The 27,417-nt window shown below is 37.4% G+C and overlaps 1 protein-coding gene across 2 annotated transcripts; it reads left to right on the forward strand.

Moving 5' to 3' along the window:
* The first annotated feature begins 229 nt into the window (after window positions 1–229).
* Window positions 230–27,417, forward strand: LOC122642105 (clustered mitochondria protein). Of its 2 annotated transcripts, none has more exons than XM_043835520.1 (28): window positions 230–465; window positions 1,468–1,529; window positions 2,017–2,206; window positions 2,322–2,453; window positions 2,616–2,772; window positions 2,969–3,162; window positions 3,272–3,373; window positions 7,204–7,339; window positions 7,496–7,624; window positions 11,244–11,637; window positions 12,475–12,579; window positions 14,241–14,359; window positions 15,647–15,755; window positions 15,846–16,067; window positions 18,336–18,470; window positions 18,547–18,717; window positions 18,875–18,961; window positions 20,652–20,786; window positions 21,801–21,956; window positions 22,041–22,109; window positions 23,786–23,944; window positions 24,085–24,141; window positions 24,247–24,287; window positions 25,273–25,392; window positions 25,474–25,783; window positions 25,895–26,002; window positions 26,108–26,179; window positions 26,538–27,417. In XM_043835520.1, the coding sequence occupies exons 1-28, from the start codon at window positions 240–242 to the stop codon at window positions 27,000–27,002; spliced, it is 4,362 nt and encodes a 1,453-aa protein (XP_043691455.1). In that variant the 5' UTR covers window positions 230–239; the 3' UTR covers window positions 27,003–27,417. The 2 variants fall into 2 exon arrangements, with proteins under 2 accessions (XP_043691455.1, XP_043691456.1); XM_043835521.1 differs by having other exon boundaries at window positions 26,559–27,417.

Raw genomic sequence — 27,417 nt, forward strand, 5'->3', positions numbered from 1 at the left:
GAAGTGTAATTTTTCCGCTATATACCCTTGAAGCATCGGTAGTAGTTTTTAGAATGTTCATCATTTTCCTTTCTTGTTTACTCTTTGTTTTGTTCCTTCTTCTTTCTTCTTTCTTCTTTTTCTTCCCTCTCCCCTTTCACTACCACATATTAAGAGGCATTAATAGAGGTCTTAGGGTTGGATTTATGTTTCTGAAACGAACATAACTCGATTTTCCTTTTTAAATTAGAGCAGCGGAAATGGCGGGGAAATCTAACAAAGCGAGAAACAGAAAAGGGTCTGCGAACTCTGCGAGTTCTTTGGAAGCAGCGGTTCCATCTGATGCTCCATTGAAAGATAACTCAAGCACTTTAGACTCTTCCAAGGCTGATGCCAATGGAGTTTCTTCAAAGGAAGAGTCAGTGGATACGAAGTTGGATGCAACAAATGCCACATCAACAGCTAACCCTTCAAAACAGGGAGAAGGTAATTACTCAGTTATCCCAGATTGTGAATTTTTTTTCTTATACATTTATGTGGCTTCAATTCATACTCTTACATTTATACCCTCTTTAGATAGAAAACTAATCCTGATAAACATGTACATATACTCTCAAAGCCATAAAGAAAATTTACAGCCTGTACCACATGTTTTTTCCCCACGCTCTGATAGTGACTTTACCATATACTTGATAGTGAAATATATATTGGGGTTAAAAATAGAAAACAAAGGAAGAAACAGAGAAAGATTTTGGGTGTTCTATAAAGGAAAGCTTTTGAGAACTGAGCCATATTGTACTTCGTGTTTTTAGCACAAAGTGGATTTTGAGTTGTGTTCACCTTCATGTGTGTGTCTGTATTCATTTATTTTGGGAACTGGATGATGTTTTTCAAAGTGATGTGGTGGGGATGCATTACTTTTTAAGTAATTAAATAATTTGGGGCTTGAAGGAACTGTTAAGAGTAAAACCTAAAAGAGATGGCTGTGGCACACATTGCCAGCTTTATAATGGATCCACTGAAAAATAGTAAAAAATTAATTAACAAACCTGTGCACTTATTCATTCTCCTGTGGGTTATTTAGTGGACATTTGTATTTCTCTTTTACCGTTTGTTACTTTTTGACAATTGAGGATGATTAACTTTTTTTACTTATTAATCACCTTGTATTTTTGATAAATTTGTGCTAATTGATGACCATGTAACTTTTCTTTTAACAAATATCCAAATATAGATTGCAGTTTATTGACTTCCCTTGTATGTTTTCAACAGTTTTTTTGTCTTTCAAAACTACTTAAGCTTTCAAAACCAACGTTAAAGTTCATCAATTTTTTGATATTGTCTTATAGAAGCATTACATTGCTGATATTTTTTTTGACAGTATGAATCTTTTGTTAGGTAAAAGCTCTTTTTTTTTTTTAAAATAGATGATTTGACTGCTTTTCTTCCTTCTCCTTTTTGTTGTGTTATTTTATTTATGGGTAACAGGTGACCTTCATCTCTATCCCGTTTCAGTCAAAACACAATCTGGTGAAAAGCTTGAGCTTCAGGTGAGTTAATTCAATTCAGGACACTGCCATTATTAAAATGGCCTTTAATTTCTCTTAGTGGTTGGTAGCAGAACATGGAGGCCGCAAATCCAAGATTTAGATCTTTCTTTTATCATCTAGATTTCTTGGCTACCTAAAGTGATTTATTGACTAATAGTTGTTTCTACTACCATGGGTTGGAACTATGTTACTTTAGCTCACAGTATTATAATTTGCTACATTATTAATAAGAATGAAGAGTATAAATAACAAGTGGAAGCTCAATAATTCTTGAAATGAGTTTCCTTGGTATCCTCATCCTTATTTTATGGCTCTTAATGTTGCTGTCTTGTGAAACTATCTTGATCCGTCTGTTTTGTTCCTATACATCTTTGATCATTATCTTGAATTGAATAGGCTCAAGCTTTAGAAGGACCTTCTTATTCCTTACTCTTAAGGGATGAAGCCACTCTTAATGATGCTGTTGATATCGGTTCTGTATATGCAGTTAAATCCAGGTGATTCTGTAATGGATTTGAGGCAGTTCCTTCTTGATGCACCAGAGACTTGTTTCTTTACTTGCTATGATTTGATGCTGCACACAAAGGATGGCTCAGTTCATCATCTAGAAGATTACAATGAAATTTCTGAAGTTGCTGACATTACTATGGGAGGCTGCTCCTTGGAGATGGTTGCTGGTATGTTGAAGCTATTTCAACTTCAACCTTTTTCTTTATTGTTGTTGTTTGATTTATTGTAATGGAGGTAACTCTTAAGTAAATTTGGCCCCTAATATGGATCCATGTGCCACAGGGTTGTATGATGATAGATCTATACGGGCTCATGTGCACCGTGCCAGAGAATTGCTTTCTCTCTCTACACTTCATTCCTCACTATCAACATCTCTTGCATTACAGCATGAGACAACGCAAAACACAACTGCAGGTTCTGTATGCTTGGGTTCCTGTTTTTTGTAATCTATTTCCTTCCTCTTCTTGTTATTGTAGCTTTCGGGTGCGTGGGTCATGTCATATTTATATGAATATTTTCCCATCACTTTCATCTCTCTTGTTAACATGTTTCTTTATTCTGAACTTTGAACTCCAGATTCGGCAAAAATCGTAGTCCCAGAGCTTGATGGCTTGGGTTTCATGGAGGATGTTACTGGTTCGCTTGGTAATTTGCTATCATCCTCCTCGAAGGAGATCAAATGTGTGGAGAGTATTGTGTTTTCTTCTTTCAATCCTCCCCCAAGTTATAGGAGGTAAATATCTTTGCTCCTTTCCTATGTTCATATAGATCTTTTCCTGATCCCTATTTGATTTTTTCTTTTCTTTCCCATGTGATCCTTACTTATATGATATGCTTATGATGTAAATGAGTTGAATTTTGAGATTTTGTTCCTTAGTGGAGCACTTACTCCAGTTCATGTTTGGCATCTGTGTGTATGTTATATCTAGGCTTCTTGGAGATCTAATCTACCTGGATGTGGTAACTTTGGAGGGACAGAAAGTTTGTATCACAGGAACGACAAGGACATTTTATGTGAACTCAAGCACAGGAAATACCCTGGATCCAAGACCAGCTAAAACTTCATCTGAAGCAACCACCCTTATTGGCCTCCTGCAAAAGATTAGTTCTAAATTTAAAAAAGGTAATAGTACTTTGTTGCATCATTATTTGTTCTGGTTCTGAAGTATTGTTTTTAACTAAATGTTACAGTCATCAATTAACCTCCAGATTAATCTTTTTTTTTTTTGCAGCTTTTCGTGAACTTTTGGAGCGGAAAGCTTCTGCACACCCTTTTGAAAATGTTCAGTCTCTGTTGCCTCCAAATTCATGGCTAGAAGAGTATCCAGTTCCTGGTAACTTCCAATTCTTAATAGATACAGTAGAAATTTTTTCTTTTCTTTACGGAGCCATCATCTTTGGGTTTGTGGAAACATGGTCCTTTCTGAAGTTAATTCTCTTTTGATTCCTTTCTGGAACAAGGATGTATTACTTAAGCATAATATTGTCTCCTTTGACACTAAAGTTGAGTTAGATCCAAATCATCGGTGGGTCTTGTTCTCTGAAGTTATGTTTTTAGTATTAGAGTTGGATTTGATATCTTCTTGTGCTTTCCTCCACTGAAAAAAGAACTGAATGCTTCATATAGATGTCCAAAACTGCAGAGTTGGTCATGCTGTGTTCTAATTGAATAGTATGTGAACTTGGATTTTGTGAAATCAGGTCATGTCTTTTGCTTATTGAGGTGCATAGAGCGACCCACTAACTTTTACTTACCAAAACATAGATTTGATCATCATCATCATCAATATTATCCACATGGTTTCTTTTCTATCCAATGGTTAGAATTGCAATGGGGTGTTCTATGTCTTTCTTATTTTTATCTTTGTCTTTTTTGTTCCAGACTAGTAGGGTTTTCTTTGACACTTGATATTGGGGGTGGGTACATGATCTGGCAAGACAATGGGTACTTGTGCAGAGCTCTATTTCATTTGTTTTGTGCACTACATAAGTAAATTGGATATTCTGTAGCATTATAAAGTAAAGTGGTATTCTGCTGTGACTCAACCGTTTATCTGGCCGTACTTTATTTTTCATCATTGCCCCTGTGAAAATCATATTTTGAAATCCTGTCTTGGAGAGGGCCATTTCGGCCGGACCGAAATTTCAGAGTTTCTGAAATTCCAATGCCAAAACATTGTATTTTTTTCTGAGTTTTGGTTGGCCATTTCGGGGTTCAAAAAGTCGAAATGATTGAAATGAGCAGAATAGCAAAACAAAACGACCTAAATAACCAAAATTTTGACGAAATAGTGCATTTTTTAGATTGAAATGAGCGAGATTCTGAAACGAAATGACCAAAATTTCGGATTTCGGGTCGAAACATTGTGTACCAAAATATCCGAAATTTCACCAAGTTGTTGAACTATGGTGAAAATACATGAGGTATCTTTGCCTGTAAAAAACTTCTATCGCTTGTATGGGCATTTGTAGGTGTAGATTTCAACTTTTTCTTCAATGCATTGAAATGATATTAGCTAATTAACCTTTCTAAGGACATTAGATGTGCTTCTATCCTCAAATAGCCCTAAATATCCATTTGTGATAATAAGAATATATCTAGCCTGAGTTTAATGGTTTGGTTGTTGTCTAGGCTCCAGCCTTGTCTTGGTCCATGATAAGTAATTGTATTCCTTTACCAAAAAAAAATTGTATTCGTTGCACATGGCTCTTAGGGTTGAGAGTATGTTGTGCTTACCTTGAGCACCTAGCTCTCTGCTCTTTATAACTTGTGTGAGTATATAGCATGTATATCAGAAACTGTAACTTGAAAAATATTTCATCTAACATGCTGTCTTCAAACTGTATGATGAGATTGGAATGCTCATTACTGATTGGAAAGATTTTCTTAATAATAGAATGTAGCAAATTTCTATTATGATCATTTGAAATATGTTAAAACCATTTAAGAACTAAGAACCAACAACAACATAGCCTTGCCCCTACTAAATGGGGTCGACATTTATTAATTTAGGAACTAAGAACCCCTTCTCATAAATTAATGTTGTTTGTTTTAGCTTCCTCACTCCATGGGATTATTGTCTTTGTCTCAATATGTTCATTGCAAGATATTCAATCTTCCTGGTTGAGATTACTCTTGTCATGTCTCGATGATCGAGAAACTTTTTTGTGCGAGTGTTAATTTTGTTCCATGGGAATGTGTTAGGGACACAAAAGATGAGGGAGACAGTAGGGGAAGATAAAATAGGGTGGAGAAACAAGAAATAAACATAAGGTATGTGGCTTTAATGAGGAAACCAGACCTCGTGGCTTACACAAGAAGCCATGCCTCGCTACTCAGCAGAGTAATTTTAGGAATCAAAGTGTCTTCATATCTTCCATTCCATTACTTATCTAATATAAATAGCAATTACAAGTAGTTAAAACTACTCCCGCTATGTGTTAACTACTAGATAATCGTACAACTTTCTCCCTACGTATAAGTAACCACCTCATATGGGTAATCACTATTAAATAACTACTATTAATAAGGAACCTAATACATACTAAATAACTTCTCAAATAAGGAATTTGCACATATCATCTCCATCCTCCTTGAATTTGGTCTTGTCCTCAAGACCACTTGTTGGAAATTGAATTATCAGGGCATCTAGATCCTCCCATATGGTATTCTCTTGGCTTAATTGATGAAGCCATGACCTTGTTTCTCAAAAGAGAAAATGTAGGGAATCCACTAGTGGGTGCCGTGCTTGAGCTCTGATACCAAATGTTAGGCACCGGGAAGATGAGGGAGAGACAATTGGGAAAGATAAAATAGGGTGGAGAAACAAGAAATAAAAATAAGGTACTTGGATATATCGAGGAAGCTGGACCTGGCTTTACATAGGAATCCATGCCTCGCTACTCAACAGAGTAATTTTAGGAATCCAAATCACTTCATATGTTCCATTCAAGGATAAAGATTTCAGTGCCAATCTAGGTTTCCACCAGCCAGAAACCAAAATTTGGTTGAAACTTGGTATTTTATGGCTAAAACTTGACATGTGATGGGCTGGTCGAAACTGGTCTAAATTTCAAAAATATTGTTGAAACTAGTCGAAACTTGGTATTTTTTAAACTCCCCCAAGGTTTCGTCTCGGTTAGCTGCTGAACCGAATTGTCTCGGGTTTCGCCCGAGATTTAGTTCCATGCTTCCATTCCATTACTTATCTAATATATATAGCAATTACAAGTAGTTAAAACTACTCCCACTATGTGTTAACTACTAGATAACCGTACAACTCTCTCCCTACATATAAGTAACCACCTCATATGGGTAATCACTATTAAATAACTACTATTAATAAGGAACCTAATACATACTAAATTTTTTATGTTTTTGGTAAGAACCTAATACATACTAAATAACTGCTACAAATAAGGAATTTGTGCACGTATCATCTCCATCCTCCTTGAATTTGGTCTTGTCCTCAAGACCACTTGTTGGAAATTGAATCATCAAGGCATCTAGATCCTCCCATATGGTATTCTCTTGGCTTAATTGATGAAGCCATGACCTTGTTTGTCAAAAGAGAAAATGTAGGGAATCCACCGATGGGTGCTGTGCCTGAGCTCTGATACCAAATGTTAGGCACACGGAAGATGAGGGGAGAGACAATAGGGAAAAGATAAAATAGAGTGGAAAAACAAGAAATAAAAATGAGGTATTCAGCTTTATGGAGGAAGCCGGACCTCGTGGCTTTACATAGGAAGCTGTCCTTTGCTACTCAACGGAGTAATTTTAGGAATCCAATTCTCTTCATATCTTCAATTCCATTACTTATTTAATATATATAGTAATTACACGTGGTTAAAACTACCCCCACTACGTGTTTACTACTAGATAACCGTAAAACTCACTCCCTACAGATAAGTAACCACCTCATACGGTAATCACTATGAAATAACTACTATTAATAAGGAACCTAATACATGTTAAATAACTGCTACAAATAAGGAATTTGTGAACGTATCAGAATGTTGAAGTTGCTTGATTTGTTTTTTTCTGATAAAAAACGAAGTGCCTATTGGTTGATATTTCATTCATGGAGCTATCGAGATTAACTTGATGTCATTTACTTTCCTGTCTGTTTTGGATGAACTTTTATGCTTCTTTCATTGGCAGATCATAAACGTGATGCAGCCAGAGCGGAGGATGCTCTGAATCTAACTTTTGGCAGTGAGCTAATAGGCATGCAGAGAGACTGGAATGAGGAATTGCAGTCTTGTCGGGAATTTCCTCATTCAACTCCTCAGGAAAGGTGTATCTTGGTCATCCTTTATGTTACTCATTTTTCTGATTTTTAGGATCGAATTTCAATTGTTATTTTTCATTTGAAAATTATAATTACTATAACAAGCCTCCATCAATTATTGGCAATTTGGTTGTTCTAATCATGGATAAGATCTTGTTGCAGAATTTTGCGTGATAGGGCGCTTTATAAGGTGACTTCAGACTTTGTAGATGCAGCAATTAGCGGTGCAATTGGAGTCATTAACAGATGCATACCACCAATTAATCCAACTGATCCAGAGTGTTTTCACATGTGAGTTGTGGATGAAAAAGTTCCAAAGCAACCCCTTTTTTTTTAATTATTTTGTTTGTTGTAAAATGGTTAAAGCATGAGATAATTAAATTTGCTGTGTCTAACATCACCTAATTGAATTACATGGCACTTCGTTGACTTTCGGTTTATCAGTATTATTAGAGTGCTGGTAATTTTATGTTATCTCCCTCCCTACCCTTCACCTCTCTTCCCCCAATATGTTTTAAATATGTGGATGTGGGATTTTGTTGCTCCTGAACCCAGATAAAAGAGGTTGGTTAGTTGGCTGAAAACCTCTCTTCAAACTTTTTAGGTGTTGAATCCTGTAAATTCTTTGTTTCTACCTTATTGTTGGGCATTTCTTGGAAGCCCCACAGCTGCATTATAAGCTGATTTTTGTGAAAACTGAAGAAGGTTTAGTGATGCAGTTCTGGGTTCTAGAAAGGAATCTAGAAGAAAGAACAACAACCAAGTCACCATAGAAGTCGATAGATTCAGGTTACAGAAATAATTGACTGAAAGCAAGAAAAATTCAATATCTCATTATCCAACGATTAGATCTGGATTAACTCTGATTGAGCATTCGACGTAAAATTCTTGAAAAGCAGGTCAGGGCGTAGTATTCCAGGCTGCATATTTTCCAAGCTAAAGCAAGACTAAGAAAATAAGCCAGAAATCAATGATCAGATCTCATATGCAGATCTAGAAGTACTTTGATTGATCATGGAAACTCATATTTGCGAGAAGAAATACAGTTTCACAGTTATATAGCTAGAACTAGAAATCGATATATAGAGATAAGAGAATTAGCATAAATCAGAGAAGAAAGTAGAGGGGCTAGAAGAAAATATCATAATTTGAGAATAAAAGAACAGATATGAACAATCAAACCTGGTCACGGAGATGAACAGAACTAGAAGTAGGAGAAGGAAGAAAACAGATCTGGAATACCAATCCCATATGCACAGCTCAATGGCTCCTAAACTCTTCAAGAACACTCAAAATTCTTTACTCAAATCATGTCCAATTGATGGGGGCGTTTTGAAATTCATAAACTGTCTAATGAAATGACTCATATTTACTCTCACTATAACTTAATAGAATCAAAACATAACTTTATCTAACTAATAAGTAATGTAGTCCTAGATAGGTAGGAGGCCTACTAGGAGCCAAACAACAGGATCAAATAACAAAAGGGGTTGCTGGTTCGAATGGACAGCACTAGGATTTTGGTCAATTCCTAGGGTTAGGGTTGGATATTGGGAAAGGGGTTTATAGGGTATTAATGGGCAGGTCTAGGGGGTCAATATGGTATAAAAATAATAGGATTTGGGAAGGTTTTAAAATTCTGCAGTTCTGGATAGAATTGTGTTGCAGGTTTTGGGTTTTAATGGAGTGAAGGAATGGAGAGGATAAAGTGGGAGTTTGGGGCTGAAACTTGGATGGAGTGTCAACAATGATGTAAGGGATGTATGCTGAAAGTTTGGTTTGAAACTGATGGACAGATTTGGAGTTATGGAGGTTTCCTAGTAGAAGTAGGAGAGAGGGGTAAAACTGTAATTTCAGACAATCGGCTGGGTGGATGGTGCTGAAATTTAAGTCGAGTCTCTCATAGGGTTTGAGAAAGACTTGATCAAATTTTTAGCAGATTCTAATGGTTAGATTTGGCTGGGCAGAATTCTCACGAAAATCACCTTGTATGTGACCTTCTAGAAGGAACAAGAATAGTTGCAGAATTTCTTACTTGTTACAGGTCTTCAATGGCAACAACTTTGAAGATGAACAATGGGGTCTCCCGATCTTCACAATGCAAGGAGATAAGTAGCAACCCTCCCGATCTTCACAATGCAAGGAGTCGATTGGAGATCCACCAATCCCTTCAACCTTGATATTACTCACAAGGCAACCTTGATATTACTCACAAGGCACACTCACGATGGAGCAAAGGCAGCAACAAAGGCAGCAAGCATAAAGCTAATTTTTATTAATCAAATTCGTCTACAATGCTGGCCTCCCTTACAAACTTATATAGAAGACTCAAAAAATAGACTTAGACACTAAAAAGGAATGGCCTAACCTTATCCCTAACCTATTAGGCAACTTAAACTGACTAGGAAACTCAAATAGACTCAAAATAGAGTCCTAATGACTTAAAACAACTTAAACTACTTAAAATAAAGAAGATTCCCCAGTAGCCAATAGGATATAAGAACCTCTTAGCCAATAGGATCACTTCACTTAAATTAGACCAATTGAACCAATTGGATGCAACCAATTTAAACCGGCTCAATTAAAAACACACAATAAATACTAAGTATTGGGCTAATCCCGTATGCAACCTATGTAACCCTATTTTAGGCCCAGAAAAGTGGCTTATTACATTAGAAACCCATGGGATCAAAGGCCCAACATGTATGTAACCCAACGCTAGACTTATTTCTAATGAAACAAGCCCTATTTGGTGATGGATCTGCATCAATAAGTTTCCCAATCTAGCGCAAACTCAAACTTAATTACTACTCTCATGTACTGAATTCACCCCCACTTGTAGGCTTATATAAGCCCTGTTACAAAATCAACCCCATAAACAAATAGCCAAAGGCCTATAGAACCCATCCATGGCCTAAAATAAGGTTTCCCTAGCCATCGGTTAGCCAGACCATCAATTGGAAGTGATGCAGTGCATCATTAGGGTGAAGAGACTATTTCCAAAGAGTGAGAATGCCTAGTGGGTTGAATAGCAGGGATACTTGGAAAATAGGGATCTTGATGGGTTAGATGTGCTAATTAGATGCTTCAAATGCTTCGTGCCAGATTCTTTTATATTTCATTGAAATTTCGAGTTAGATACTTAGATATTTGAAATGTCTTGTTCTTGCTTTGTGGCCTTTGTTTGGTTAATGTTGGGGCAGACAATAAAACTAGAAGATATGATGATAAGATATAGGGTACATGTCTAAAATTGGTAAATTGAGTGTGTGGATAATCTTTATGAATAGCAGTTGTGGATCACTTGATTTTTTATGTTTTTCCTGCTTGAAAACTATGTAATTGTTTTCATAGGCGGTTTGAAGGAGGCTTTAATGTTAGGCTGCTTTGTGTTCAAATGGTTTGTTGTTAAATGGAGTACACAATTTTTATGTTGAAAGAAAAAGTGGATTATCATTGTACATATGTATGTTTGTAGGTGTAGTTATTATTAAAGGCCTTCCTTTTGTCTGTTAATCTCTAATATATATACGTATGATTTTCTTTTCATTAATGTATTCACTTCTCACAGAGTTATTTCCTCAAGGTTTATTATTAATTGATTGCCATGTCATGGCACAGACAGTCAACTGTACTGCCAGCATGGGCCCAGGCGGTCCAGGAATCATTTTGTTTTTAACAACAATACTTGTCACTGATAATTTCAGAGTTACCAGGAAAAGAGAGTTTTCACTTTAACCTCCTTTGGTTCTTTATAGTCGTAATGTATCTCATCTTCATGTTGCATGCCATATATTTGGTTTCTTGCTCAGCATGATCACATCATTGTTGTTGACGCTTTTTTTACTTACAAATCCTGAGGAACCCTTAGCACTTTGAATTAAGATGTCTAGTCTTGTGTTTATTGTAGGTATGTGCACAACAATATATTCTTCAGTTTTGCTGTAGACGCGGACGTTGGGCAATTGTCAAAAAATCATTCATCAAATGTTAAAGTTAGCATTGACAGCACGGGCTCTTCACTGGATTCTCCTGAAAAGGCTTCCAGTGATGTGTCCCTTGGTGTTGGTGGTATTTCTAATTCAGACAGATCAGATGGCTCAAATTCAGAGGTGCATGATGTCATAGATGTTTCTCCTGATGTATCTGCCGACACTCAGCTGGCTGACAGTGAGCAAGCAACCTATGCTTCTGCAAATAATGATCTGAGAGGCACCAAGGCATACCAAGAAGCTAATGTTCCTGGACTGTACAATCTTGCTATGGCCATAATTGATTACAGGGGTCATAGAGTAGTAGCACAGGTTCAAATTTTCTTTTATTGCTATTGTTATTATTATTCTTATCCTTCTTATTAGTATTATTTTTTAAATTTTGAGTTCTTCAATGTGTTTCTTGACCCTTTCTTTTTTTGGTTTTGGCACGTTGCCAAGCCTTCTTTTGTCTACATAAAAAAAAGGGTGTACCCAGTGCACGAGGCTCCCACCACTGTGGGATCTGGAGAGGGTCATAATGTACGCAGCCTTACCCCCTGCTTTCGCAGAGCGGCTGTTTTCAGATTTGAACCCGTGTCATTTAGGTCACAATGGAGCAACCTTAACCGATGCACCAAGGCCTGCCCTCTCTTTTGTCTACATATTTTCCTTAAAAGAGAAAAAGGAAAATCCTCTGGAGAAGTTCCTAGCATCCTCATTGATGTTTTGATTCATATATGATTGGTTTGATGGTGGTTGTATGTATAATTTGGGCTGTGATTAGAAAGAGAGAGGCTCGAGTGGGGGAGGTTTACAGCCCTTTGGATTTTGAAGAGGTAGATAATGCAGATGAAGATAAAGTGGAAGGTGCCGCGGCATTGCAATATAATAAACTTAAGTTGTAATGGAGGCTTGGTATCTTCCAAATTTCCCCTCTTCTGTCTCCTCCTCTGGGAATCTCTGATGGGTTTGGGATTCCCCTCACAATGACAGATACCAAAATCTACACTTGATATGAGCCCACAAAAAATCTTTTCTTCCAATTATATTCATAACCCTTGTTAACTTCATGCCCTAGCTTTTCTTTTCTTTTCTTTTTCCCCCTTGTACTTCTTGTCATATTTATATTCTATTCTTATGCATATTTGTTATATATATTTTGTGCAGAGTATTATACCTGGCATCCTGCAGGGAGATAAGTCGGATTCCCTTCTATATGGTTCTGTTGACAATGGAAAGAAAATTTGCTGGAATGAAGCATTTCATTCCAAGGTGAGGACACATTTGGAATTTTTTTTTTTTAATCATCGTTTGTGTTTTTTTTTCCTTTTATTGTATTCCAAAACTCTCCTGCTCCTTTTGTGTTATAGGAAGTTCATTTATATATGTTGCTTTTTTTGGGGGGTGGGGGGCAGGGTTTAAAAGAAAGTAGTAACCATCCAAGGTTGTTGAAAGGTGAATAAAGTGACATTATTCATTTCTTTACAACATATCCTGCACTCTCATAAGTTTGGGATCAAATACATGCAGTCCATGAATGGTGTGTTAACTACTAGACAATCATCTTTACACACTGTTTGTGGTGCTAATTTCTTTTACTCAACTCGTTTGGATTCTCAGATGACATCAAGTTGCTGTTCAATTATTTATGTTTACCACGTGGTGTATGGTTAATATGTTAATGGTGGTCATCTAATTAGCTGATGGGTAGGATTGCAATAAATAACCAGCAAGGATCTAGACTTTAGAGCCGCAGGTCAAGCAATGTCCCACATAGAGAAAACAGTACAAAATATAAATTAACTACTTAATCCCATATATGACTTAAATCCCTAATAGGCTTATGGAATGAGTCCATTACAATTGTAAACCCAAAATATTTAATCCCGTGTCCCATACAATCCATTGGGCACTCAAAGTAAGCCTAACTTAAACCAAACATGAACCATGGGTTCAGTTGGACCCAAAAAACTAAACCAAGCCCAAAACAATGGGCCCGTATTCTCTTCTTTATTAAAATTCTGCATCAGTTAATGATTGGGCTTTTAACCTGCACATGAAGTGTTCCTTTTTTTTAGTACTTTTATCCATTTCTTGTATATTTTCTTCCTCTCCATTCTTGCATGCATCCTTTTCCTATTGGGATAATACTAAAAGTTGCGTCAAGGGCGGGGGGAAATTGGTTAACCAAACTGGCGTGCTAGGTCACAGCTTGGCCCATCTTATCTAGTCAGCTGGAATACATCTTTGGTATTTTTGGCATCTGGGCAGAAGGTCCACAACTCCACATGTAGCCTACGTCACCTACTCACCTTCTACTCATGTTGAATGTTTCAGCATAAAAGCATTAAGCCCTGTGGCCAATTAAAGACCACTTTTTTGTTGAGCTATAAATTTCAATATTTTGATGGTTGAAATTACAAGTGCGAAAAGTCAAATACATGATGGATCTTATAGTTGAGATGGACCCGTACAAGATTCGAAATTAGGCACAATACTGCCAAGTTGGTTGAAATAATGTGAGCATAAACAAACATCTAGGAGTGGCTGAAGTTATGACTTGTCATAATACTGCCAAGTTTACCTCGTTTGTGTCATTATATGGTCAGTTATATGAATGCATCCATATCGAGGTAAGGATGCATTATTTCTCATAAGCTGAATTTTGCAAGCTTATTACAGTCTCCTCCCCCCACTCCTTTTTGATGGATATACTTCTGATTGAACTGGGGATTGTTATCTAAATTTAATGTTTCTTTAGTATGGAACTTGATGTGTTTGCAATAATCATAAAACTTTTCTTCTTATACTATTCCTTATGTGTTTTCCTTGTTGTAATGTAATTTTATGCTTCCTTAGGTATCGTTTTTAACTTTTATACTTCCTTAGGTACTGTTTTCCTTGTTATAATGTTTAATTTTATACTTCTTTAGGTACTAGAAGCTGCTAAACGCCTTCATTTAAAGGAACATTCGGTTCTTGATGGATCTGGAAATGTTGTCAAACTAGCTGCTCCTGTGGAGTGCAAGGGAATTGTTGGTAGTGATGACAGGTATCACCAATTTCACCTATTTTGTTTTTCATATGATATTTCATGCAGTTCATTTATGATATGCTGCTGGTTAACATGAATATCGTAAGCTTGACAACTAACATGACCTTAAATAGAGTTGAATTGTGGAGCAAAATTCAGTTGGGACTTGGGAAAAAGCTTAGCTGAGTTTAGTGAATTGCTGGTTATGCTTGGAATCTTTTTTGGGTTGTGTTTTTATTATTTTATTTTGTCACAACTTACTTAATAGAGTGCATTTAAATATTAAAATTCAAAATGTTGGGATGTTTAAATGTCACTACCGTGACATTCTGGCTGTGTTTCCTATTCTGCTATGTGTTGTGGACTAATGATTTGGTCATTTTGACTGTGGATGGGTGGTGAATGGATATGCCAGTGTCAAATTTAGTGGTCTATCTCAGTCATATGGCTACCATGTATAGTTCTCTTGTTTTTCAATGGATCCTGTCATCCAAATATAATTAACTTCTCAAACAATTTTCACAGCATTATATTGATGCATGGCAGTCGTAAGGGCTGAATCTCGTCCTGTGATTAGATGATATGTGTACAGCATTTCTGCTTAATTTGAGTGCCAATAGACACATCCATGTGGCAGATAAACCAACATAGCTGGTAGGGTTTCCGGCTGTATTATAGCCTGACTTATGCCCTGTGAAAGAAATTTAAAAACAAGATACATTGAGTTAATTCCTGCATTTATGTGACGACAACCTGCCATTGATGGATTTTCATTCATATTTGAAGTTCACCCTGCTGGTAGCCTGGTAGCTAAAAATTTCCTGCAGCTGCACGCTCTTATCAACCAATAAAGAACTATCGTAGGCACATAATATAGCTATGAGGATTTAATTAATTATCAATCATCAGAATTCCTAATATTTTGTAATTCCCATATATTCCGGCAAGATTGGAAAAGAAAATACCCTCATAGTCGTGGCCTAGAGTACGTGTTACAAACTAACAATTATAGAGTTACATTTTAGAAGATGAACAGTTTCATGAAAGTAAAACCTCTTGAAGTACCCTCTTCTTCAGATATTTTCCCACCTAACCTATATATAATACCTAATGAAGGTTTTAAGCAGTGCTTCAATGTAAATTGTTAAAGACCGACTCTGTGCATGATCCGATGTTTCATGCTATTTAGTTGAACCATCATCAACGTCATTCTTACCTTGTAAGTTAAAATATGTTATTCTTGACTAGCTATTCTTACTCCTCTTCCCTTCCCCCCCAACTGATCGAAACATTTTTTTTTTGCAGGCATTACCTTTTGGACCTGATGAGAGTAACGCCTCGGGATGCAAATTACACTGGGCCTGGATCTCGATTTTGTGTGTTGAGACCCGAACTTGTTGCTGCCTTTTGCCAGGTGATTTGAGATTTATTCACATGTTAATAATATTCGAGACCAGATTCTTATGTTCCCTTTCTAATTTTAGCATGGCTTAATCTAAGCAAGGCTGAAGCTGCAGAGAAGTCGAAAGGTAGATCTACAACTGATGGTGAGTCCCCTGCAACCACTGATTCTCCAGCTGTGAATGGTGGTGTTGAGGTGAGCAATAAGGCAGATGCAGCAGCTTCAGACTTTCAGGTTCAGATCCCTGCAGACAGTGATTCTCCTGCTATTAATGGTGGTTTGGAGGTAAGCACAGACGCAGATGCAGCAGCTTCAAACCCTCAGGTGAAGATTCTGTTTATGATATGATTATGATATCCGTTATCAGAGAAAGTAAACTACTGATATCTTGCCACTGGCATCATAATTTTTCTTATTTGTGGTAATAAAATAAAAAGATAAATGTTGAACTGTTACTGTTCATTTTGTTTTGAACTTTCAGTTTCTTTTTTATTTATCATTTTTTGTGGATGTTCTGGAGGAATCTGTGTTCTTTTGGCATTAGTTTGAGAACAAATCCCTCGTTTTTGGTCTCAAGTTTGCCCCTTCATGGGTGGTGATCTGCTAGAAATTCAGGCCTTGGAAGGTAGATCATCTTTTTATGAGGCACTAGACCTCGTCGCGGATCTGATCAATTCATTCCACTAGATGCCGAGATTGACTAATACCGAGTTGGCCAAATTCGGTGTAAATGTGATTCTATGTTATGTTGACTCCAAGGATTTAAGGATCAGCCAATCCTTGTCTGGATTGCTCCATGTGTATATGGATCTATGAATGTATATATGAGTCACTAGGATAAGCCAATTCAGATTGATTCCCATCAGTATTGATTGGGATCAACCTGAACTCTGATCCTGAATATTGCTATTGTTAACTTAGGGTATCAGTACCAGGTTTGGTACCCATAATGCGTTGCAAGTTTAGGATGGGGTTGGGTTTTATTCCCTCCTACCAGGGTGTACTTGCACCTAAGTATTATGTGTTGTCCTATGTCAATGTAATGTAAGCAATCTTTTATGAAGGAGGAGGCTCACCGTCGTGATATTATAGAAGATCCCTAATAAACGATTAAAGCAATTAAGATATCAATATACTCTGAGTTAGTTGAGGACGGAATTAACTTCTTTTTCAAAGAAGTGCATTATCAATGAAGAGGCTGGAGAGAGAAAGGGGACAGGGACTTCATTAACATTTTATATTAATCTAATGATGTCTTTGCAGCTCCTTTCAAAGGCTTCAGGAAACAGTAAATAAAAGATCATGTAAAAGTTAGGATAGAGTGAAGCAGTGTGGGCCAGGGGGTGGGTTTTTTATTTTCCAGAATTGGTGGGGAATGGATTCTCATTTGGTGCACCCTGATGGGTTGTGGTGGGTCTTGGTTTTGAGAAATTAGGATAGGCTTGGAGTAGGGTTTGGTGAATCCCTTTCTGAACTCACCACATTGTCATCCCTAGTTGTTTCTGACTTGCCATGGTGATTTATAGTTGATGCATTTTTTGTCTATTTTCTATTGTACTGCTTTCTAATTCCATCAAGATTTTTAGTGGATTATTTAAACATCTTGTATCCTAAACCATCTTTTCTCATCGTGCCTCGTAATCACTCGTATTTGTTGTGTGGGTGACTGCATGTATTCTTGCGTATAACGTTGAGTGACCTTATTATGTTTAAGGTACATGTTTTTCTCATTCAGCTTTTCACATGCACAACACTTACAGTATATATTTAAAAACTTCAGCTTTTTTTAGTTTCACATGATCTCTTATTCGTTATCACTAGTACTTTCGTTTTGTTGCCATTTTGCTCTGTAATTGCTCCTCATCATCCCTCAGGCATGTGGCCCTTGCTATGGTCCTTCAAATGCACAAATCGGAAAAAGGTGGTTCAATGTATTTGTGGTCCTCCTTGTTGTGGTCTCATAGGTGGTGTGAGGAATTCCCGTTCCAAAGGATGAACATGACATAAGGCTCCGACTATGGATTTTAATAGAACCATATTGGTTATTCTGGTCTATTAGATGGTCTGAACCATTCCCAGTTACACGGGATGACCATAGCAGTAGATCCCCTCTCTGTCCATGCATTTTGATAAAATCATAGGGTTCCTTGTTACAGTAAAGACAGAAGATGCCTTTGCGAATGTTTTAGTGAAACTTCAACAAGGGTGAGGTCCGGAAAGAAGTTGCTGAGTGTAAATCTCCTGTGTATAATTCTGTATGAGAAGGGCGTTCCAATTTCCTGAATGTTTCTGCATTAGGCTCAGTTACAGGTGTGGTAGAATACTTGTTGACATAGTAGTGTGATGTACCTGGTATATAGTTTTGATCTATTTCTAGTCAGAAATGCTCTTAGCTTTTTCTCCAATACTTTATTATTCTTTTTATCATTGCGATGTTATTATTCAATTGTGTGAATGTCTTTGTTCTTGCTTTTGTTATAATGTTTGACACACGATCTTGTGCGTCATCTCACTCATGTAATGAATCAGGTAGTGGCTTTGTACTCCACTGTTTGCTCTTAAATTAAGTTGCTTGTGTATTTTTTTCCATAGAGTACAAAAGGTGAAGAGAATATTAAGGATGCCAAAGAAAGCAATTCTTCACCTGCTGAGAGTGGTGCATTATGTGAAGAAGTACTTTTAAATCCTAATGTTTTCACTGAGTTTAAGTTGGCTGGAAGTCAAGAGGTGAGTCTTCACAACTTTTCTCTAGGTCCTTAGTGAGTCTTACTTTATTCTTATATTTCGCCTCTCTGTTCATCAGGAGACAGCTGCAGATGAAGAGAATGTGAGGAAGGTTGGTTTGTATCTTACAGATGTTGTGCTACCTAAGTTTGTGCAAGATCTTTGCACGCTTGAGGTTTCACCCATGGATGGCCAGACTTTGACAGAAGCACTCCATGCTCATGGAATTAATGTCCGGTATATTGGAAAGGTAAGCATATCTGAAGATGGTGTCTGTAGATAATCTATTTCTCATTGGAATGTTCTCTTTTTCTCACACTTAATACTATAAAAATATATTTGGTGATAATATAATATAATCTATAAAAGATTTCTTGTCTTCCTCTCATTATTGTATCTTGTTCCAGGTGTCTAATATGACCAAACATTTACCACATATATGGGATCTCTGTGTTGGTGAGATCATTGTTAGGTCTGCAAAACATATTGTCAAGGTGATCAGCCTGACCTACTTTTACATCTTATGTTCTTTTTTATTTTTTTTATTTTTTTAGCAGATAGTGATGTATTGGCTTGAATTTTTACAGTTACTTGTTTATTTGACTTTTGAAGTAACAAAACATAAATGTTGTTATGCATATGAAAAAAAAGGAAACCTTTTGCAATATTCTTCCTTTCTTCTGTCCATTCAACTGCCGTTGGCGCTGCTATGGTTGCTGTGGCGGTGTTTAAGGGCCGGTGGCGGCTTTGCTTGTGTCTTAAGCTGTGTATCTCAGTCTTGGGTCGTATTGTCCAAGGCAGACAAAAAAAAGAAGAAATGTGGCCTATCGGATTGTATAGTCTCCATAACCTGTAACACGATGTGTATCGGCCTGATATGACCGATGCATATCTATACTTGGTACACTGCCTAGATGTCTGCTAGCAATTTTGTACTAGCCTCTGGTGACATTGATCCTGCTGCTTTATGCATGCTACTTCAACAATGAAGCACTTTGTACCTGATGCATGAGTTGCAGCTGAGTCAGTCTTTGATATTCCTTCCTTTTGGCCCAACCCTCTCCATTATGTGGACATGCTAAACACCCCCTTGGTGGCAGCAGAGAGAGTGAACCTGCATTCTGGTTTCTGATGCTGGATACCAGACGATTCTCTTCTTTCTTCTTTCTTCTATGCGGATCTTATAGTATGGAAGCTACCCCTCTCTTTCTCTCACACTTAGTTTATAAGCTACTGCTAGGGCTGTGACTTTTTGGGGGGGGGGGGTTTGGATGGGGGCCAGCCGGGGGGGGGGGTTGCAGTTCTCCAGTTAGCTATTGCCCATCCCAAGGTAAGTTGGCCTGCTGCCTTGGCCGAGGCTTGGGAGGGCTCAATTGCATAAATAAACACACTAGTGTTTGTATGCATAGAAGAGACTGGATGAAGGGTGGATTACCAGAGGCCTAAATCCAGGACCAACCTGAAGTACATTCAGGCCATCCAACCCAAGCGAAACCTCCTGTTGGATCAGTTTTGGTTCAGGTTACCCAGCCGAACTTGACCGTGTGCGCAACATTGCTTGTCTTCTTTGAAGCTGCATTTGAATCTATTGCTGTGTCAGATTGCTTGGCTACAAGCATATACATTTTTCTGACTACATACACTTGTGAATGAAGCTGACTTTGATATTTGGGAATGGGTGGAGGAAAATGCTCGCCTAGCACTGGAGTTGAGTTCCATGAGCATTTTTAATAGTCTCCATTATTTGCCATATTTTAATTTCTTGCATTTCTGTTACTCAAGGCTTTAGCATTTCTATTTTTTTTTTGGCGATATATTCTGCACAGCTCGTCATCTAACAAATTTTATATTTTAATATTTTGTTTTTTTTTTGGTTTCTGTATTCATCCCCCCCCAAAAAAATCTTTTGTTTCTCGCTAATGAAGTCACCTTGCACCTGTCAAAAATAATCTTGGTCGAGGCACAGTGAACTGTATAAACATGCGTATTTATGTCATTGAAATTTTATCGTTGACGAAGAAAGAACAGAGTTTATCTTTTCTGAACTCTTGAACTTTATGAGTACATTGGAACAAAGTATGATTTTGAGACTTTCACCCTAAATGGAGAGAGCAAAACCATAATTTCATGTTTGTTGTAATGATAGGTGACTGATAAGTTTGTGTCTATTTCATGGTTTTGCAGGATATTTTGCGGGAATCTCAAGATCAAGATCTTGGATCGGCAATCTCACATTTCTTAAATTGTTTCTTTGGAAACTGTCAATCTGGGGGGACAAAAGGTAGTGCTAACAGTATGCAATCCAGAACTCAAAAGAAGGTATGTGAGACAAATATCTGATGTTACCTTGTTTTATTTAGTCGTTCCATATTTGTGATTATAGGTAGTTTTGAATTGTTATCCCATTTCTCTCTCTTTTTTTTTTGACATCGTATGAATTTAACTGCATGATTACAAATTGAGTGTCATGTTGTTCTGAGCAGCTTTTCCGTTTTAGTTGCTTGTTTCCTTGATCAATGTAATATATATAGATTCACCCATAGCAGATACAAAGGCAGGCTATGAAGTAGAGCTAAAGTGGTAAAAGCAGCATAGAGATATTTATTTTGTAGACTCACTTATAGTCTCGTTCAGCAAATTTATTTTTTTTTAATTCGTGAACTCTCACTTGGTGCTCACCGTTCGTAGACTCTCTCTCTCTCTCTATATATATAAATTCACTCATAGCAGATACAAAGGCAGGCTATGAAGTAGAGCTGAAGTGGTAAAAGCAGCATAGAGATATTTATTTCGTAGAGTCACGTATGGTCTCGGTCAGCAATTATTTTTTTTTAATTTGTGAACTCTCACTTGGTGCTCATCGTTCGTAGACTCTATCGACCCTGGAATGGTCAGACTTACAAGCACCGGTCTGGTACTCTTACATGACTTGGTCTGCTCCTACTTCCGGAATGACTATATATATATATAATACTGCGTAGGCCCTCTTAGGAAGGGCCAGGTAGATTCATGATTGGATGTGGGAAAAAAGCTACTCTTGGAACATTTAGCTCTAGAAAAACTTCAATCCTACATAATGTAAGGAAAACAAGTTCTGAATTTGTTTACCACTGTTTTTTATGGAAAGAATTGGTGATGTTTGTAGCATATTTTTCTAATTTGTGAAATGATAAATACATTGTCATATGATGATTAGTGCAAAGGTTGTGCTGTCTATGTATTGGTCATTGTTCCCCTCCCCTTCTCCCTAATTTAAAATTGTCCTTGTTCCCATCCCCTCTTCCCTAATTTAAAATTGTCCTAGCGGTTAACCTCTGGCTATAACTATATTAGGACCAAGCAAGCCAGCAAGCTTCGAGCAAGTCTTCTAAAGGGCATGCAAGGTTGAAAAGTGCAGCATATGCGAGGAAAAATCAATCACCATATTTGCATATTAACTCAGATGGTCTATGGACTGATATTGTGGATTTTGCAAAATTTAAATATCAGGTATCATCAAGCACGATGGAATCATTGTCCGAATTATCTATTCATACTTTATGCTGTCTTTTAATAAAAATTTCATTCATGTAGTTTGAATTGCCAGAGGATGCAAGATTGCGCGTGAAAAAAGTCTCAGTTTTTCGCAATCTGTGCCAAAAGGTGAGTTTAATTTCCTCATGTCAGCAGGCTGTCAACTGTCATCTGATGATACTTCTACCAATATGTAATGAAGTGAACACTTGATCTTTGACATTGATTTTCCCCTCCACACCCCCCAAAAAAACGAAAGTTATTTGGGTATTCTGCTATCTTGATATATTTCCATCTTAAATATGGTGTTTATGTGCCAGCATTGGTTTCAAACTGTTACCTATTTCCTGACTAATTGCAGATGCATTAAAAGCTATATTGTGTCTACCATTCTATACGTAATATTATGTAGCTTGATGCTAATCTCGCAATCTATAGATAAAATTATGTACCTTGATGCTAACTTCTGCAGTTATGTTGGAAAGGCCATCTATGAATGCTATGTATTTGTCACACTGATTTAGGCTGCAAGGCAATGCTTCATTTGCTTCATAGCCTACTAAGAGGGGATGTTATAGAGAGTTCAAATTTTATGAGATGGTACAAGTGATTCTGTATGCTGGATTATTCAGTTTAGGGATGTGACAGGCTAGGGTTTAATGCATGTTGGATTATTCAGGTTAGGGTTGTGACAAGGCTAGGGTTTTAATGCATGTCTGTTGTCAAAAAGATTATAACAGGCATCATAGTTTATATTTGCCTCATAAGGGACGGCCGGGCTATTTTGACAACTGGGCCAGCCTTCTAACTTGAATTATGATTCTGAATAACAGAAAAAAAGGGAAATTCTCACAGCCCAAATAGGTTAATTATTTGGTACACTTGCTTCTCTCTTGTATTGACTCCATGATGAATAAGAGATAAGGTGAAGAGCTCCTACTCCATGGTGAATAAGAGATTGGTGAAGAGCTCCTACTTCTCTTATGAGGAGGTAAAATTAGATCTTCTAGAAGCTGCCCTGCATTAATACACAATGAAAGATGCTCTCCACTAAATTTGTATCATGAGTGAAGTTCATATCTCACTGCTCGTTTCTCAAGGATTTAATCTCATGTGATCTTAGAAAGATAGTTGAGGGGCTGGAGGGAGTAAACATGTATATCTTCAATTCTTTACATGATTCAAGTAACAAATTCTCATGAATATACTTCAGTCTCTATTTTTGTTTAACATTTTAACAATGCCATGGATTCCTTACTTTATGAATACCAAAAGAGACCCGGTCAAGCTTGTAAGAGTGATGTATATGGTTTGATGTATCTTAAAAGAAAATAGTTGAAGTGTTTGGATTCTCCAAAGAACTGCAGTTTATAGAAGTATATGGACATTATATCATTAGTTTCTTGTCATGGGCATCCTGATTTGTCAATGAACTTTTGGTTAAAAATTTAAGAAATTCATTGGTTGAATAGTCGTTGTAAGTAAGTTAAGAAAGTCCTTTGGCAGTCCATTGGTTTACCAATGAGCCGGTTTTGAGTTTTTTTTTCCAAAAGAAAGAGACATGTCCAAACTTATAGAAGTATTTCTGTTGGTATGAAGTTTATTCCCTCGTATTCTGCCAACTAAGTTGAATATTTGGGCTTATGTTCCTTGAGTATTAGTTTTTCATTTTTTATAGACAATGTTATAAATGATTGAGATTGTGAGGAGCTGTCTTGAAATGGTAGTAGCCTCACTGTTATTATGTTTAGCTGTGGTGCTGTATTATGTTCTGTATTGAACTTGAACTTGATCTTCCTAAACAGGTAGGCATAACAATTGCAGCTCGCAAATATGATCTTGATTCAGCAACACCCTTTCAAGTATCAGATATCTTGAATCTCCAACCTGTAGTAAAGCATTCAGTTCCAGTATGTTCAGAAGCCAGGGATCTTGTGGAAACAGGAAAGATCCGATTGGCTGAGGTATGCAATCTGCTTCACATTATTCAAGCCTAAACGTATATGATATTTGAACTGCATGTGTTATATATTTCTTTTATCAAATAATTAGAAGAAAAATACAAATTCTCTCCCTAAGCAGTTTCATTTTTATTGTTTTCCAGGGACTGCTTACCGAAGCTTTCGCATTATTTTCTGAAGCTTTTTCTATACTTCAGCAAGTATGATCTTTTCCATTTATGTACACTATTGGATTTTTCAATGTGTTTATTATTTTTCTTGCCCTTGATTTTGAGTTTTGATGTTTGCTTAATTATTGGTTGCAGGTTACTGGTCCCATGCATCGAGAGGTGGCTAACTGCTGTCGGTAATAGTCATTTCCTCAGCCAGCTCTTTCCTCCTTAATCTCAATTTGCGATCTTTGTGAATGACATCTACGGTGTATAAATCATAAATGTTCTTTTTCAGATAGATATTCCAGAAATAAGCTCAAGATAATTGCTGCAGTTTATGCTTGGTATTTATACATAATCAACTATGGAAAAACAATGAATTTCTCATGATTCCTGTGTCTTGATACTTTAGAATCTGTATTCTCGTCATGGAGACACTGGGGAAACCTGACTATAAAATTCTTCAATCATGATTACACATATTTAACTATTGAAAACAATGAATTTCATATTGTTACAGTAATTTAATATTTAACTAACAAGTCTGTATTTTGCCATGTGAAACATTAAAATTGCAAAAGTGTTATGAAGTAAGGACTGGGAAACTAGTTAGGCTGTAACTTTATGACTGAACCATGTGATGATATCGTAATGACTGAACCGTGTGATGAAATCGTAATGACTGAACCATGTAATGAACTAGGAGTACGGCAAAGAATTGAACTGCCTGTGCTAAATTTCTAAAACTCCAAATGTTTGGACTTTGGAGTTTCATTGGAGTACAAAATAATGTGGGGGCTGGGGTGTTGAATGCATGGACATATTAGAAAAGGGATGGGAGAGGGATCGAACCGATCCCAACTGAATCAGTAGGGTAGATCATCTACAGGCCGATTCTAGGGTTTGCCAGACCGATTTTGGCCGATTCCAATCTGGATCCTGATTCTGGGTTATTAAACCCTGAATGGGAGTAAAATTGACCAATCTGAAATGTTGTCTAATTGGTAATTTGAGAGTGTGTTTAAAGAACATGCAAAAGGAGGGATGTGTAGGGGGAGAGAATGGAGGCTCCTGGTATTATTCTGATACCATGGCCTTTGAGGGTTTAATCAAACGTAAAGGGTGTTGAAAGATCTACATGAAAAAGTTGGTCATGATGTTTTATGTTTAAATTTTCAGGTACCTTGCAATGGTTCTTTATCATGCTGGAGACATGGCAGGAGCAATCATGCAGCAGCATAAAGAGCTTATCATTAATGAGCGTTGCCTTGGTTTGGATCACCCTGATACAGCTCACAGGCACTCAACTGATTACCATTTTCTTCTGCTCCTTTTTTGATTGCTCAGTGGCTTACTTTATCCATGATTGCCTGATTGCAGCTATGGCAACATGGCTCTTTTCTACCATGGCCTCAACCAAACGGAGCTTGCTCTGAGGCACATGTCCCGAACATTGCTCTTGCTAAGTTTATCCTGTGGCCCAGACCATCCCGATGTTGCTGCTACCTTCATAAATGTTGCAATGATGTACCAGGACATTGGAAAGATGAATATAGCTCTTCGTTATTTGCAAGAAGCTTTAAAAAAGAATGAGCGGCTTCTAGGCGAGGAACACATTCAAACTGCTGTATGCTACCATGCTCTTGCCATTGCATTCAACTGTATGGGTGCCTACAAACTCTCACTCCAGGCATGTATCATGTCCTTGTTACTGTATTTGGTGGTGTATCAGGTGGGATTTATTTATGAAGCCAGAAAAATGATATTTTTTTTTTGCGGAAACAACCCTTTGGTGTGACAGCATGAAAAAAAGACATACGATATACTTGTTAAGCAACTAGGGGAGGAAGATTCAAGGACACGTGACTCACAGAACTGGATAAAAACCTTTAAAATGCGTGAACTTCAGGTAAATGCTGGTTGTGGTAATGAGTGCTGGAACTGAAGTGCTTGGGCTTCATATTTTCCCTCAAATGTTTTTAAACTCTAATCTGATGGAGCTTTCTTCTGGTAGGTTAATGCGCAGAAACAGAAAGGGCAAGCAGTGAATGCTGCCTCTGCTCAGAAGGCTCTTGATATCTTAAAGGTATTTCTGGAACCATTTAATGGAAATATTAGGTTTAATTTTTCCCTTGTTAAACCTCATTAATGTAAACCCATAAAGATTTCCCACAAGCATAAGAACTTATATTAACTCTATCCGTCAATGCATTCTTATCTGAAGGTGTTTTGCCTTCTGCTTTTACGGGAATTTTATTTTTTATTTTTTTAGAGGGGAAGGGGGGGGGGGGGGAAGGGATGGCTAGATATTTGTAGATGAGCTCTGCTTATAAGATCCAGGAAAAAGTTTTCAACTTATCCAAATGATATTATTTTGTTTTGTGGACGTCTCTTTCTATCTTGGTATTGATCCAGGATATCCTCCGTAATATTTTCCATGACAGGCCCATCCTGACCTCATACAGGCATTCCAGTCTGCTACCACTGCAGGGTCTGGAAATGCTGGTGCATCAGTCAATAAATCCCTTAGTGCAGCAATTATTGGTGAGAACCTTCCTCGAGGAAGGGGAGTTGATGAGCGGGCTGCCCGCGCAGCTGCAGAGGTGAGGAAGAAAGCTGCAGCTAGGGGTCTCCTTGTGCGTCCACATGGTGTCCCTGTACAAGCTTTACCACCACTTACACAACTCCTCAACATAATCAATTCAGGGATGACCCCTGAAGTTCCAAACAGTGGACAATCAGAAGAGCCAAAGCCAGAGGTTGATAGCCCCAAGGAAAATGGCGAGGGAGATGCTGTAGGAAATGGCTCCATTGCAGTCCAACAAGATGGGGCTCCAATTGGATTAGGCACGGGGTTAGCTACATTGGATTCCAAGAAGCAGAAGACCAAACCAAAAGATACAAATTGAAATCTGTGGAGTCTATTGCACAAGCATCCTGGTTCAAGTTTTGGTTCGTTAGGTGAGTTTGGTATTTATTCTGCCATTTTTTTCCATCCAGCTACCATTCTTCGTCAAATAGAGCAGTAATCAACTATATTTTTTCGACTTTCGGTGATCCTTAACTGTTGCATTATGTATGGGAAGGTGTCCATGTCCATCTTGTATTTCATTTTCTTTATGATCTTTACCCTCAAGTTCAAATGCTTTGGGTCCAAAAGGGATCCAGTAAATTTCCTGTGCAAGAAGGTAAATTGTTGCTTGCATAGGTGGAAGTTTATTAATAATAATCTCCATCCAGCTAGTATACCTAGTCATAGTTGTATGCTTTACCGCCAGTCATTGTTTGACTATAATTCTCAATCTTTAATAGAATTTGATTTCA

The sequence above is a fragment of the Telopea speciosissima genome, chromosome 10 (assembly GCF_018873765.1).
Source record: "Telopea speciosissima isolate NSW1024214 ecotype Mountain lineage chromosome 10, Tspe_v1, whole genome shotgun sequence".
Taxonomy (NCBI): Eukaryota; Viridiplantae; Streptophyta; class Magnoliopsida; order Proteales; family Proteaceae; genus Telopea; species Telopea speciosissima.